The sequence below is a fragment of the Arachis hypogaea genome, chromosome 1 (assembly GCF_003086295.3).
Source record: "Arachis hypogaea cultivar Tifrunner chromosome 1, arahy.Tifrunner.gnm2.J5K5, whole genome shotgun sequence".
Lineage (NCBI taxonomy): Eukaryota > Viridiplantae > Streptophyta > Magnoliopsida > Fabales > Fabaceae > Arachis > Arachis hypogaea.
In genome coordinates, this window is record NC_092036.1 from 93,943,773 (window position 1) to 93,957,796 (window position 14,024).

The window sequence follows — 14,024 nt, forward strand, 5'->3', positions numbered from 1 at the left end:
AATTATTAATTAAGCCACCTAGTAAATAACACCGCAACTAACACACAATCTTTTAAAATTGGTGGTTGCTTCGCTACGATCATAAACTAATACATGTCAATACTCAATACAATAAAATGTGATAAACAAAAAGACGATTAAAAATTAACAAAAGTCAACCATAAAATCATGACTAGCTAGCTAGAAAGCCACTAATGCAAAAACAATATGCTTGCAGAGAGAACAATCTAGATCTACCAGAACTATAGTGGCATATATATATATATATATATATATATATATATATATATATATAGTTTTACCAACAAATTCAAGTATAGCAGCCACCACAGTAACTCAGAATTCACTGAAACCAAGTTGAGATATTGGTAACCCAAAAAATCACAGCATGAACACTCTCAAGATATATTGTTCGGTAGGGCGGTTACCGAACAATTCGGGTGGATGTTTGGGAGAGTGAGAACGCTTCAATCGTGGTCGTGCTGAGTTCGGGTCTGCCGGGTAGCCGAGCTCTTGTTGAGGAAGAGAGGGAGTGCCACCTGCAAAGACACTCCGACGCTCTAGTCAGCTAGTGTGCAGGCGGGGAATAGGTTAGGTGGAAAGTGTGACGTACCTCGGAGGAGGGTAGGACCCCTCCCTTATATACCATGTCAGGTGTGGGTCCCAGGAGGGCAGAACCCACCTTCTTCGAAGCTTCCTTGTATAGCTGTGGTGGCCAGCTGTCCCGGAAGGATGCGCGGGTTGGATAGGTTCGGGTCACCTGACCGTTGAGGTCGGGTGGTGATCGGGTCGGGTAGGCCCAAGTTCTTTCTTGGGCCAGGCCGTAACAGTGCCCCCGATGCGTAAGCAGCAGCCGTGTGGGCTGTTGGTGACGCGACGTTCCTGACCTCATGTGTTGTCGCCAATTCGGCCGTCCGTGGAGTGGACGTGCCTTTTTCGCGCGTGCCTGTTTGTTGCTGGGATGATTAGTTACCGTCTCGTTTTTCGCACCGAGCATTAAACGCTCATAATGGGTTTAAAACTCTTTATGCAAAGACTGATATGCCCCTCGACTTTCGCGCTCCTTTTGGTGGTGGTTTTAAAACTGTTCAGTAGTGCTTTCGGGATTCATTTTGGCGATTATCTCTTCCAGTTCCAATTCTGCCAACCTCCATCCTCTTCTCCCTTATCAATTCCAGGGCGTTTGTTGCTGCCTTTTTCCCAGATTTTTTGCTATCAATACAGGTAACTTCCTTTATCTTTTTGTCATTTTTTGCTTCTGCCATGACTTCTTTCTGTGCATGCTGTATGTTTATCTTGCATGATGGTTGATCTTAGGTCCTAGGGGGGTTGCCATTCTTAGTGTGACTTTGTTTGGACCTTTTACTTCTTAATCATGTTTAGCCTTAGTTGGGGAGTAGTGTGAGGGTAGCTTCTGTCTTCGTTCCGAGCATCCGACCTCTTAGACTGACTGGATGGTCCCCCCATGTAGGTATGGCTCGCACCGCCTCCTGGGCTTCCCCTTCTCCCGCGGCGTATGACCCTTACGCCTGGGTTGTTTCTGATGTAAAGGACTCTCCTAACCAAATGGGCGAGGAGGAGCTCACCGAGTTCCGTCAAAATGAGTACTTGTGCGGAGGGACTGACGAGGAGGCCAATTACGACGTCTTCGTCCCGGCTCCTCATGAGCGCTTGTACGAGCTCAATTTCCACGCTCCCCGAGTTGCCGACTGGATTTGGTTCTACAAATCCATGTTTACTCAAGTGGGGGTTCGTATTCCGTTTTTCGCCTTCCAAATGGCGCTTCTAAGTCAGATTTCCGTGGCGCCGTCGCAGTTGCATCCGAACAGCTGGGCTTCAATCCGCTGTTTCGAGATGGTTTGTGAATATCTCGAGCTGCCGGTGTCTGTAGATGTTTTTCTTTTCTTTTTCAATCTTACAAACCCTTCGAAGGAGGGGAAACATAAGAAGGGGTTCATGTCCTTCCGGTCTGCCCAAGGTCGGAGGATTTTTGGTCTGTTTGAGGACTCCTATCACGGATTCAAGGATAAATACTTTAAGGTCCGCCCGGTCAAAGGTCGCCATCCCTTTTGGTTGTCGTTGGAGGGGGCACGCCTCATCCTGACTTATTGGAGCTTCGGGGCAGGATCCAATGCCTTTGTTAAAGTATCCTATAAGGGCATGTCTACAGTGGACAGGAGGGTTGCCGACGTGTTGCTGGCAATCTTTGGGAGGAATCATGTGAATCCTCACCTCCTCATGGGTGACCGGGAGGCCGGTCGGAACTATATTTGTGAGAAATCTTTGCTTGTTTTGTCTCTTAGCTTCTTGCTTTCCCTAATAACTCATCGTGACTAACGGACTTCTTTTTCTTTTTTCAGTGGGAATGTCTACCGAGATAACGGGTCTCCCTAACTTATTCCAAACCTTCCTGTGCGCGAGTGACGACGAGGGGGGTAATGAGAAATCTACTGCTCCCCCGGAGGACAAGGCCGCTTCCGAGCAAGGAGCTGCGTTCGATGAGACCGGTACCTCGGCTCAGGGTGCCTCGATTCAAGGTGACAAGGTGGCTCACGCTTCCCCCTTCCGCGAGGTGGTCGGCACTGGGAGTTCGACGTCTAACCCTGATGCCGATGACGAGGTGGAGGAGGTCCCTAGCCTCAAAAGGAAGAGGAAGATGTCCTCTAGTCCTGAGGGGGTCCTTACTGTCATGGAGAAGAATTTCGATGCCGGGAACTTTATAGATTCCCAGCTGATTCCTGGTACCGAAGAGCTTTTTCATGGGTCATCCCTTGCCGGGCAAGCGAGGTGGATGTATTGTACCCTCTTGCGCGGCGCAGTGATAGCTCGGAAAGCCGAGTTCGAGTTGTCGGGGATGGAATCTCTTCGCAGGAGGCTGGAGTCTGCTGGGAAGGCCAACAATGAGCTCAAGCACGAAGTTGAAACTCTTCGGGAGCAGTTGACCCAATCTAATGAGAAGCTTGACGCTGCCGAGAAGAAAGCTACTGTTGCTGAGAAGAAGGTTGTTACTGCGGAGAAGAAGTTGGAAGAGTCGGACGCTACGGTTTCACGTCTTGTTAAGCGCGAAATGACTCTAGAGAGTCAGGTCGGCGCGGCACAAGGACGGGTGGCCGCGATGGAGAAGGAGAAGCAAGCTGTGAAAGCTGAATTGGCAGCGTTGAAGGCAAAGTACAAAGACGTTATCAAGCAGGGGAAGGGCGCGATCATGGCAACTGAGGAGGCCCTTAAAGCTCAGGTCAAAGTTGTTGCTCCTGACTTCGATACGTCGGCAATCGGTGTCTTCAAGGTGATCGAAGACGGCAAGATTGTTGACGTTCCCAAAAAATGATTCCTTTCTTGTATGAAACTTTTGGTTGGCCGTTTTGGCTTTTCGAACTGTCGTATTACCGGGTTGTTTGCCCGTGTTATTATAACCAACACTTTTTTATTCGTCTGGTTGTGTAGTTATTTACATTCATCGTTATTGGTTTGCGGTTGTCATTTGTTTTACCGTACTGGTAATATTTCGGCTAAGTTAATTGAGTCGGGTCGTGGCTTTTCGTGTAGCCGTTTCGTGTTGTGGTAATTGATGGGCTTCCGGGGTGATCAGTCCCGGGGTTGCGCGTTGTTGTTAAGTAGGGGGTTTTCGCTTGCGTAGTGGAACAAAACAAAAGAGAGAAAAAATTGCACGAGTATATTTTATTCGGAAATTGCGTAAAATGCCCTAACGAAAGGTACAATTCAGACGCGTTAAATACTTAGCTCGGATGGTCGGTATGTCGCCTCATGTGCTAGGAGTAGAACCTTCTCAAGTTGCTCGCATTCCACGTTCTGAGGACTTCTTTGCCATCGAGCCTTTCCAGCTTGAAAGCGCCTTTACCCATCACTTCTTTGACTCTATAGGGGCCTTCCCAGTTTGCTGCCAGTTTGCCTTCTCCTGGGGTCAGCAAGCCGATGTCGTTCCGCCTTAGGACGAGATCATTTGGTTCAAACTCTCTTTTGAGCACTTTGGCGTTGTAGCGTAGGGCCACTCTTTGTTTCAGTGATGTTTCCGTCAGATGGGCCATTTCTCTGGCTTCATCTATCAGGTCCTTCTCCACGGCTTCCCCTACTCCTTTCAGAAGTAGCCGCGGGCTCGGTTCCCCGACCTCTACGGGTATTACTGCGTCTAACCCGTATGTTAGTCGGAAAGGGGTCTCCTTGGTGGAGGACTGTTCGGTTGTTCGGTAAGACCAGAGGACCGAGGCGAGCTCGTCTGCCCAAGCGCCTTTTTTATTATCCAGTCGCTTCTTAAGCCCTAACAGGATAATCTTGTTCGCGGACTCCACCTGTCCGTTTGTTTGGGGGTGTTCTACCGAGGAGAACTTCTGTCTTATACCCAAGCCGGTAAGGAACTCCGTGAAATTCTTGTCGGTAAACTGTGTGCCGTTGTCTGAGATAACGACCTCCGGGATCCTAAATCGCGTTATCACATGCCTCCACAGGAATTTTCTGCAATTGGACGAGGATATGCTGGCCAGCGGCTCGGCCTCTATCCATTTGGTATAGTAGTCAATGGCGACTATAAGGTACTTGACTTGTCCGGGGCCTACAGGGAAAGGGTCCCAGGAGGTCAACTCCCCATTGTGCGAATGGTCGGGAGGCCGTTAGTAGGCTTAGCTCGGAGGCCGGTGCCCTGTGGAAATTGGCATTTTCTTGACACTTGGTGCATTTCCTGACGAATTCTTTAGAATCTGCCATCATTGATGGCTAATAGTACCCGACCCGAACTAACTTTCTTGCTAAGGCTTTGCCCCCTATGTGATGTCCACAGCAGCCTTCATGGACTTCCCTAAGGACGTAGTCCGTCTGGTCGGGATGTAAGCATTTCAGTAGGGGCTGGCTGAACCCTTTCTTGAATAGCTGGCCCTGAATGACCGCGTATTTGGCTGCTTCCCTTCTCAGTTTTGTGGCTTCCTTTTCGTCGTCTGGAAGTTTGCCGTTTTCTAAGAAGCTGGTGATGGGGTCTATCCATGAAGAACCCAGCCTTGATAGGTGTAGGGTGACCGTCGGCTCCCTCGTCATACCTTGGATGAGAGACCGGTTACCCTCTCCCGGTTTAGTGCTGGCCAATTTTGATAGGAGATCTGCCCGTGTGTTTCTTTCTCTGGGTACGTGGTGGACCGTGACCTCCTCAAACTTTCGGCTCAACTCCTTGACTTTCTCCAAGTACTTTTGTAATAATGAGTCTCTGGCTTGATAGCTCCCGTTTACCTGGGAGGTGACGACCTGCGAATCGCTGCATACTTCCAGCCTTGTTGCCCCGACTTCCGCTGCTAGGGTTAAGCCCCCCATGAGGGCTTCGTATTCTGCCTGGTTGTTTGAAACAGGGAATTCGAACCTGATTGACTGCTCGTATACGACTCCAACCGGGCTCTCCAGGATGATTCCGGCACCCCCAGAGGTCTGGTGGGAGGCTCCGTCCACGTGGAACTTCCACCGTGCACTCACTTCTTCGGTTGGGTCTCCCGTTACTTCCACTAGAAAATCTGCGATTGCTTGCACCTTGATTGCTTGTCGGGGCTCGTATCGTATGTCATATTGAGAAAGCTCGATGGACCAAGTCATCATCCTTCCCGCCAGGTCGGGTTTTTGGAGCACTTGTCGGATCCCTTGGTCCGTTCTTACGACTATCCGGTGACTTTGGAAATATTGTTTTAACCTCCGTGAAGAGGTCAAGAGCGCTAGAGCTAGCTTTTCTAGTTTGCTGTACCTTAATTCTGCCCCTTGTAAGGCTCTGCTCACGAAATAGACCGGTTGTTGAGCCCTCCCTTCTTCTCTTACCAGAACCCCGACCAGAGCTTCTCCTGTTATGGCGAGGTATAGATACAGCGGCTCCCCGACCTTTGGTTTTCCGAGAACTGGGGGTGCCGCCAGGATTTCCTTGAAATGTCTAAAAGCTTCCTCGCACGCTGGCGTCCATTCGAATGCTATCCCTTTCTTCATGAGATTAAAGAAAGGCAGGGCCTTTGCTGCCGAGGCTCCGAGAAAACGAGATAACGAGGTCAGCCGTCCTGCCAACCTCTGGACGTCCTTGATACAACCCGGGCTCTTCATCTGGAGGATCGTTTGGCATTTCTCCGGGTTAGCCTTTACCCCTCTTTGGGTTATCATGAATCCCAGGAACTTTCCAGCTTCCATGGCGAAAGCACATTTGAGGGGATTGAGTCTCATGCCATGTTGTCGGAGAGAGGCGAATACACTTGCCAAATCATTCAGGAGGTCATCGGGTCGCGTTGTCTTTGCTAGGATGTCGTCTACATAGACCTCTACAGTCTTGCCTATGAGGTCATGGAATATCTTGTTCATTAGCCTCTGGTATGTTGCTCCTGCGTTTTTTAGCCCAAATGGCATCACCTTATAACAGAAGGTTCCTTCCGGCGTTATAAACGCCGTCTTGTCCTCGTCGGGACGGTGCATCGGTATCTGGTTGTAGCCGGAGTAGGCGTCCATGAAGCTTAGATAACGGTAACCTGCCGCAACGTCGACGAGTGCATCTATGTTGGGGAGGGGAAAACAATCCTTTGGGCATGCCTTGTTAAGGTCGGAGTAATCTACGCAGATTCTCCATTTGCCGTTGTGCTTTTTTACTAGAACTACATTCGAGAGCCATGTCGAGTAGTCTAGTTCTCGTATGAAACCTGCTTCTAAAAAGCTGGCCGTCTGCCCGGCCACCTCCTCTGCCCTCTCCCGCGACATCTTTCGTCTTCGTTGGGCTACTGGGCGTGCATCCGACTTCACGGCCAGGTGGTGTGACATAATTTCGGGGTCTATGCCCGGCATGTCGGCCGGTGTCCAGGCAAATAGATCCCCATTGGCCCTGATCATTTCTACCAAGGGCTCCTTCAATTCATGTGGGAGGTTCCTGTTGACGAACGTGAACTTTTCCTCTGTGTCGCCGACCCTGAACTTTTCCAGGTCCCCTTCTGGTTCCGGTCTGGGCTTGTCGTCTACCCTGGCGTCTAGGTCAGCTAGGAACACCCCCGACGCTTCCTTAGATTTCTTCCTTAAGGACAGGCTGGCATTGTCGCAAGCGACCGCCGTCTCCAGATCTCCCCTTATTGACCCTACGGACCCGTCGTCGGTAACAAACTTCATGACTAGAAGCTTTGTGTTGATTATCGCTTCAACATCATTGATCGTCTTTCTTCCTAAGATGATGTTGTAGGCTGTGGAATCTCGGAGAACCACGAATTCGGCCATTGCCGATCTCCGGCCTTGTGCCTGTCCCACAGAGATCGGCAGGGATATTACTCCGTCTGGCTTGATGAAGTGGTCGCCTAATCCGATGACCCCGTGTTGGTGCGATGATAGGTCGACGTCTCTTAATCCTAGAGCGTCGAACACATTGCGAAACATGATGTTCGAGTCTGCCCCCGTGTCGACAAGGATCCTTTTGACGAGACCGGTTCCCACCATGGCCGTGATGACCATAGGTGGGTTATCGGGCGCCTCGTCGAACCATTGGTCTTCGGGGCCAAAGGAGACGCATGGGGGCCTCTTAGAACTTCGCATTGGGGTGGAGGAGATCGCTAGGACTTTGGCGTCTTTCTTGTGAGCTGACCTAGACCTCGGCGTGGAGTTTTTGGCGGTTACTACGTTTATCACCGTGAGACCGTGGTCTTTGTCTTCCGGCTCTTGTCGCCGCTTTGCCGCTCGGGTCTTGGCCTCTTCGCTGTCTTGATCGCGTTGCCGTCTCCTCGGCTCCCGTATGAGATGGGAGAATTCAGAGAGTTTGCCATCTTTTATTGCTTGCTCTAGTGCATCCCTCAGGTCAAAACAGTCTTGTGTTTGGTGTCCGTAGCCTTTGTGGTAGTCACAGTAGAAGCTCTTGTTCCCCCCATTCGGTCTTTGAGTGGTCGGGGCTTCGACAAGATCCCTCTTTCGGCTATTTGCTGGTAAACTTCCACAATGGGAAGAGTGAGTGGAGTGTAGTTGGTGAACTTCCCGATCCGGGGAAATGATCTGTGTACCTTGGTCGGCCCTGCTTCCCTGGTTTGTTCTTTGTGTCTTTCCCCGTTGCCCTGTTGCCTTGGTTGATTGTAGCCGAAGTGCCGTTTATTGGCGGCCACGACCTGGCTGACTTCTTCGTCATTTATGTATTCTTTAGCCACCGTTTGGATCTCGTGCATCGTCCAAACCGGTTTCGTGGTAAGGTGTTTTCGAAAGTCCTCGTTCAGGAGGCCGTTCGTCAGGCAAAGGCTGGCCACCGAGTCGGTTAGGCCGTCGATTTCCAAGCATTCGTTGTTAAAGCGATCCAGGTACTTTCTGGTCGGCTCCCCGGGTCTCTGGGTTATCCCGAGTAGGTTGATCGGGTGTTTTGCCTTTGCTATCCGCGTCGTGAACTGTGCCAAGAAGGCACGGCTGATGTCCGAAAATCCGTAGATGGATCCCTGCGGGAGGCCGTTAAACCACCGGATCGCTGGCCCGGCTAGGGTGACTGGGAAGGCCCGGCACCTCACTTCGTCCCCTACTCCCTCCAGATTCATTCTAGCCTCGAAAGCCGTGAGGTGTTCCAGAGGGTCTTGAGTTCCATCGTACCTCATGTCCGTCGGTTTGTCGAAGTGCTTCGGCAACCGGACCTCAAGGATGGACCAATGGAACGGGGTGGCGCCCATTATCACGGGTTGCCGCGTCCTCACAGGCCTTCCTTCCCCGCCTTCTCGATCTCGTCTGGTGTGGTACGTTTCCTTACCTTGGGAGTAGATAATTGTGTCGTTTCGTCTCCTCGGGATGGGAGAGTCTTCTCGGGTGCTTTCTGCTTCCGTTCTGGAAGCGGAGGCGAGCCGGGGGTGGCTTTGGCGGGAATCTCTCTCCCGGCTCTCCTGGGACGGGGAGTAAGTAGGATCGGTGGTCCGCCGATCGTGCTCCTGATCAGCTAGTTGTCGTTCCAGATTCTGGACTCTGTGGCGTAGCTCCTGCATTATTCGGGCGCTGTCACCGCCAGTTCCTCCGAAAAGGTCGCGTCTCTCGCGTCCTTGTTCGCTGTTCAATTTGTTGCCGGGGGGACCTTCGCCGTCCTCCCGGTGATGCAACAGAGGCTGCCGCCTTTGCCCCGGCTGCTCGGCCTTGGTCTCCAAGGCCCGGCACAACTTCCATAACGTCCCCACAGACGGCGCCAATGTTCGATAGGGCGGTTACCGGACAATTCGGGTGGATGCTTGGGGGAGTGAGAACGCTTCAATCGTGGTCGTGCTGGGTTCGGGTCTGCCGGATAGCCGAACTCTTGTTGAGGAAAGAGAGGGGGTGCCACCTGCAAAGACACTCCGACGCTCTAGTCAGCTAGTGTGCAGGCGGAGAATAGGTTAGGTGGAAAGTGTGACGTACCTCGGAGGAGGGTAGGACCCCTCCCTTATATACCATGTCAGGTGTGGATCCCAGGAGGGTAGAACCCACCTTCTTCGAAGCTTTCTTGTACAACTGTGGTAGCCAGCTGTCCCGGAAGGATGCGCGGATTGGATAGGTTCGGGTCACCTGACCGTTGAGGTCGGGTGGTGATCGAGTCGGGTAGGCCCAAATTCTTTCTTGGGTCAGGCCGTAACATATATATACTTAATATGAAGTAAAAATTATTTCGTACATTATTTATATCGTATAATTTTCCAAGGAATTGGTCTTCCCTTTCAACTTTTACGAGCTCTGATTAGCTGGCTTGGCCTCTTAATAAAATTTAAATATTTGTGGTAGGTAATAATGATGTATGTCATTCTACAAATATCTATCTTTGACAATCACCCAAGCGTTTAATTTGTCGTATTTAATTTATAAGAATAGAGAATTACCCAAGTGGATAAAATAAAATAAAATATTATTGTCGAAACCCACAGAATTGCAGAGACAGCCCTTGTTAATTTGTCAACTACAACGGCTACTAATTTTCATATTAGTATAATATTGTCTTCCATTTTGGAAAATATGGCCTGATTGCCATTGTAAGGGAAAATATCTGCATAAATTCTTGTGGTAGCTAGGGATGTGGGCTAATTGTTGATATTATTCATTAAATTGATGAATTCCAGGCTTTTGCGCATCACACGGTCACTCAGACATGCACGTTTTCATCTTCTTGTATCTATTATTGCTACTCTCTATGACTATGAGGACCACATAATATTATCATGGAACATATGTATAATGTATGTATATATCTTTTTCTTCTACAAACCTTGTACTTGTTCACACTATATAATATTTACGAACATATTTGCTAACAAAAACAAAATAATTAAAATTTGTTTTATTTAATATTACAATAATTAATGAATAATAAAATAAGTTTAGATTATTTTATTTTTTTAGCATGACTAATAATATTATAACATACCAAATTTGCGGTTCGCTCGGTTAATCAGAGTCTTACTGCCTTACATGATGGCAATTAAACCTTATTGAAATGAGTAAAGTTAGGAACCAAAAATATATCAGCTAAAACTCAGCTAAATACTTTTGGATGAATTCAAAATTTTTACGAGTTAATATATATGGATGTTTCTTCTACTAAGTATTAGAATGTTTCTTTTTCATATTAAATGGATGTTCTTTTATATATTTTTCGAATTTGTGATTGTTAGAAGTGGATAGATTAATGTGAGAAAAAAGAAAAAGATTTTTATAGGTTTTAATTAGGTTTACTTAATCAATTTAAAATTTTTTAAATTTTAAATTTAAAAAATTTAAAATTAATTAATTATTGATATAAATTAATATAATTTTATTTAATTTTTGGCACATAAGCTTTTGTTCCTTATACTTTTTCTATTGCCTATTGAAATTAAAGATTTCCCCATTATTTTGTCTCTTCATAATACACTCCCAAAGTCTCAACCGACACAACTCTTTCAATAAATTAGTTAGATAATAAAAATTCACATTCAATTATTTTCATATAAAATCAATAAAAATTTAATTAAATTTATTAAATTATGTAACAATTTTTACTATAAATTTTACAGTAAAGACAGCGTTCAATAAATTAGTTAAAGAATGAAGCTTGTTAAACATATCCAGTCAATATTTAAATTAATTATAACACTCGGCCTAGCAGTTAACACGATACAAAGATACTATCGTCAATTATCTATGATTTTATTTGATTGATTGAGCATGGCTGGAATAAATTATTACTATAATGAATTTCATTTGCATGAATAATAATTTATCAAAAACCAAGATATATAGCTAGATAGCTAGCAAGTTAATAAGTTGACGAGTTGAATCGTGTTCAATATTTAATTCATGTACTAATTGAAGTGTATGTATATGGCATAAGAATACAAAAGTAGAAAAAAATTATATTAATAATTATATAGGAGAGCAGGTGTTAGTGCTGTCCAGCACTGGGGTATGATCTGATTGGCAATTTGTTGTGTATATTATTCACATGTATGTGTTCCGGTCAAACCGGTCAGCTATATCTATATATGTAATCTAGCTGTACTCGTTTTCTTTGAAGATATGTTTTTCAACTTCATTCACTCATTCAAACACAACAAATCGTAGTTGGTAAATAATTGTCCAATTGCTGAACTAGTCTCTCTTCTCTTCTCCTACTTCAAATTTTCAAAACGCCCCATTACACTCTAATTTAATAATAATAATCTCTCCTTTAATTTGGCTTGAAGGCTCATTACAGTGACCATAAAATTACTTACCTATATATGTATGTATGTATTATTTACATTTTACAGTATAATATTGGAGCTTAATTAATTAATTGGATTTGTCATCGGGTGAAGTAGAAGCACTTGTTGTGGCATGATGATTGTGTGAATCTGGTGAAGACTTTGGCGACTTGAGAGGATGCCTACGGTGGTGATGGTGGTGAGTCCTCTTCCTCTCCTTGGGAGTTTGAGCTTGTGTGGTAGCATTGGTATCAGCATGATTTGGAACAGTGTAAACAAAGGGTCCAATGGGGACATCATCATAGTCCTGGAGTGGCTCAAGAATCTTAACGACAGCGGGCATAGAAGGACGGTTCCTAGGCCTATGGCTGAGGCACTGGTAAGCCAAGGCTGCTGCTTTCTTTGCACCCATCTCAGAGTACTGTCCCTCCAGCCTTGGATCCATGATCCTCCCCAGCTTCCTTGAATCGTTGAGTGCAGGCCTCGCCCATTCCACCAGATTCTGTTCTCTTGATGGACGCCCCTTGTCCACTGATCTTCTTCCTGTCAGCATCTCCAACAGCACCACTCCGAAGCTGTACACGTCACTCATTGCTGTCAAGTGACCTGTCATCACGTATTCCGGTGCTGCATACCCTTGTGTCCCCATCACTCGTGTTGACACGTGTGTGTCATCTCCTTCAGGCCCGTCTTTTGCCAACCCGAAATCAGATAGCTTTGCATTGTAATCCTGATCATCATCATCACTTACTTCAACAACAATAATCATAATAATGCAAGAGAAAGATTGTATTGTATTGTGACACTCACAGAGTCTAACAAGATGTTTGAAGCCTTGAAATCTCTATAGATTACTGGCTTCTTTTGTTCATGGAGAAAGGATAGACCTTTGGCTGCTCCAACAGCAATCTTCATTCTTGTTGACCATGGCAATGACGCAGAGTATCCTGCAATTTCACACATTAGCATATTAAATACATTATCATAGTCAAACAAATTAAACAGTAATAACTAACCCAACAACTTACTTCTAAAGAGTTGATTCTCTAAGCTGCCTCGTGGTAAATACTCATACACCAGAAGCCTATGTTCCTCTTCACAGCAGTATCCAATCAAATTCACAAGGTGCGGGTGACTCAGTTGACCCAGAAACACAACTTCAGTCTGTCATAAACCAGAACAATTGTAAGGTTTAATTAACTACTAAACAAACCAGAATGAATCAAAAGAAAAAGAAAAGGGACTTACCAACCACTCCTTGTGGCCTTGAGTTCCATCCAAATCCAAAAGCTTAACAGCAACAGGCTGAGCCTTGAGACCAGGCCTTACCTTATCATCAATGAAGCCTTTGTGGACAGGTCCGAAGCCTCCTTCACCAAGAAAGTTACTCGATGAGAAGCTCTGAGTAATGATCTTGAGTTCAGCGAGTGAGAAGACATAAAGGTTGGTTCCTGCTAGAGATATGGAGAGATCCTCAGAGAGCGTGGTAGCACTTGGAAAACTCAAATCGGTAACGGAAACCCTGTTAGAACCGCTCCTAGTAGTACTATGACCCTTGGTTGCCACCACTTTGTTGTTTGATTTCTTAGGAGACTGTGGGTAATCAGAATGATCACCCTTGTAACAACTCAGGAACAAGGAACTCAATGTCATCTTCATCTAACCAAAAGAATAGAAAGAATTAAAGAATAATGTTTGTTTTTTCTTGAGGAACCTCAGAGAATTGGTGACATATATAGATACAAAGTGTTTAGGCAGCAGAACTTGTTGGTTGTGTTGAATTTTTCTCTTTGATTTGTGTAGCTCCTATACGTAATGGAATTATTCTTCTTCTATGTGCCATTTCTTTATTTATAGGGGGGTGCGGTGGTTGTGGTGTTTGGCAAAGCCTTTGAAAGTGATTTAAATTTAAATAATTGGATTAATGGAGAACCGAGTATATCTTATTCTCAAGTCTAAGATGTTGGGTTTCGGTAAAATGACATGTCTACCCCTCCTTGACTTTCTCCCTTCTTAGTAGGAATGCCATCTTCCAGAATGTTTCCTTAGCTTTCATTTCATAACACTCAAATGCTATAATATAAGTGGCGCTTTAAAAAGCTATTACAACAGTGGAATATACTACATAATAAATTGTAAGTAAATAAATGAATCTTACAATTTTATTTTCGCCAGAAAAAAATATAGTAAAAACTCAGGTGAAGTCGTGAAGTTCACATGAATTTTCACCAACTCATATTTTCAGTCAATCTTGTTTCAAAAAAAAAAATTCCATAATTTTGTAAAAACATAGCAAAATAGAACTCCATTTCAACTAAATTGTTTATTGCCTTTACGCCGGCGCCATCCTTTTTTTCCGATGTATATGTATTTTCTAAACACAAT

The 14,024-nt window shown here is 45.8% G+C and overlaps 1 protein-coding gene across 2 annotated transcripts; it reads right to left on the minus strand.

Annotated features, from left to right (window-relative positions):
• Window positions 1–11,458: 11,458 nt before the first annotated feature.
• On the minus strand, window positions 11,459–13,669 carry LOC112696520 (serine/threonine-protein kinase RIPK). Of its 2 annotated transcripts, none has more exons than XM_025749324.3 (4): window positions 12,888–13,669; window positions 12,668–12,803; window positions 12,450–12,586; window positions 11,459–12,354 (listed from the first exon to the last, which is right to left on the minus strand). In XM_025749324.3, exons 1-4 carry the CDS (start codon window positions 13,296–13,298, stop codon window positions 11,728–11,730), a joined length of 1,311 nt encoding a protein of 436 aa, XP_025605109.1. In that variant the 5' UTR covers window positions 13,299–13,669; the 3' UTR covers window positions 11,459–11,727. The 2 variants fall into 2 exon arrangements, with proteins under 2 accessions (XP_025605109.1, XP_025605105.1); XM_025749320.3 differs by having other exon boundaries at window positions 11,459–12,369.
• Window positions 13,670–14,024: the final 355 nt, after the last annotated feature.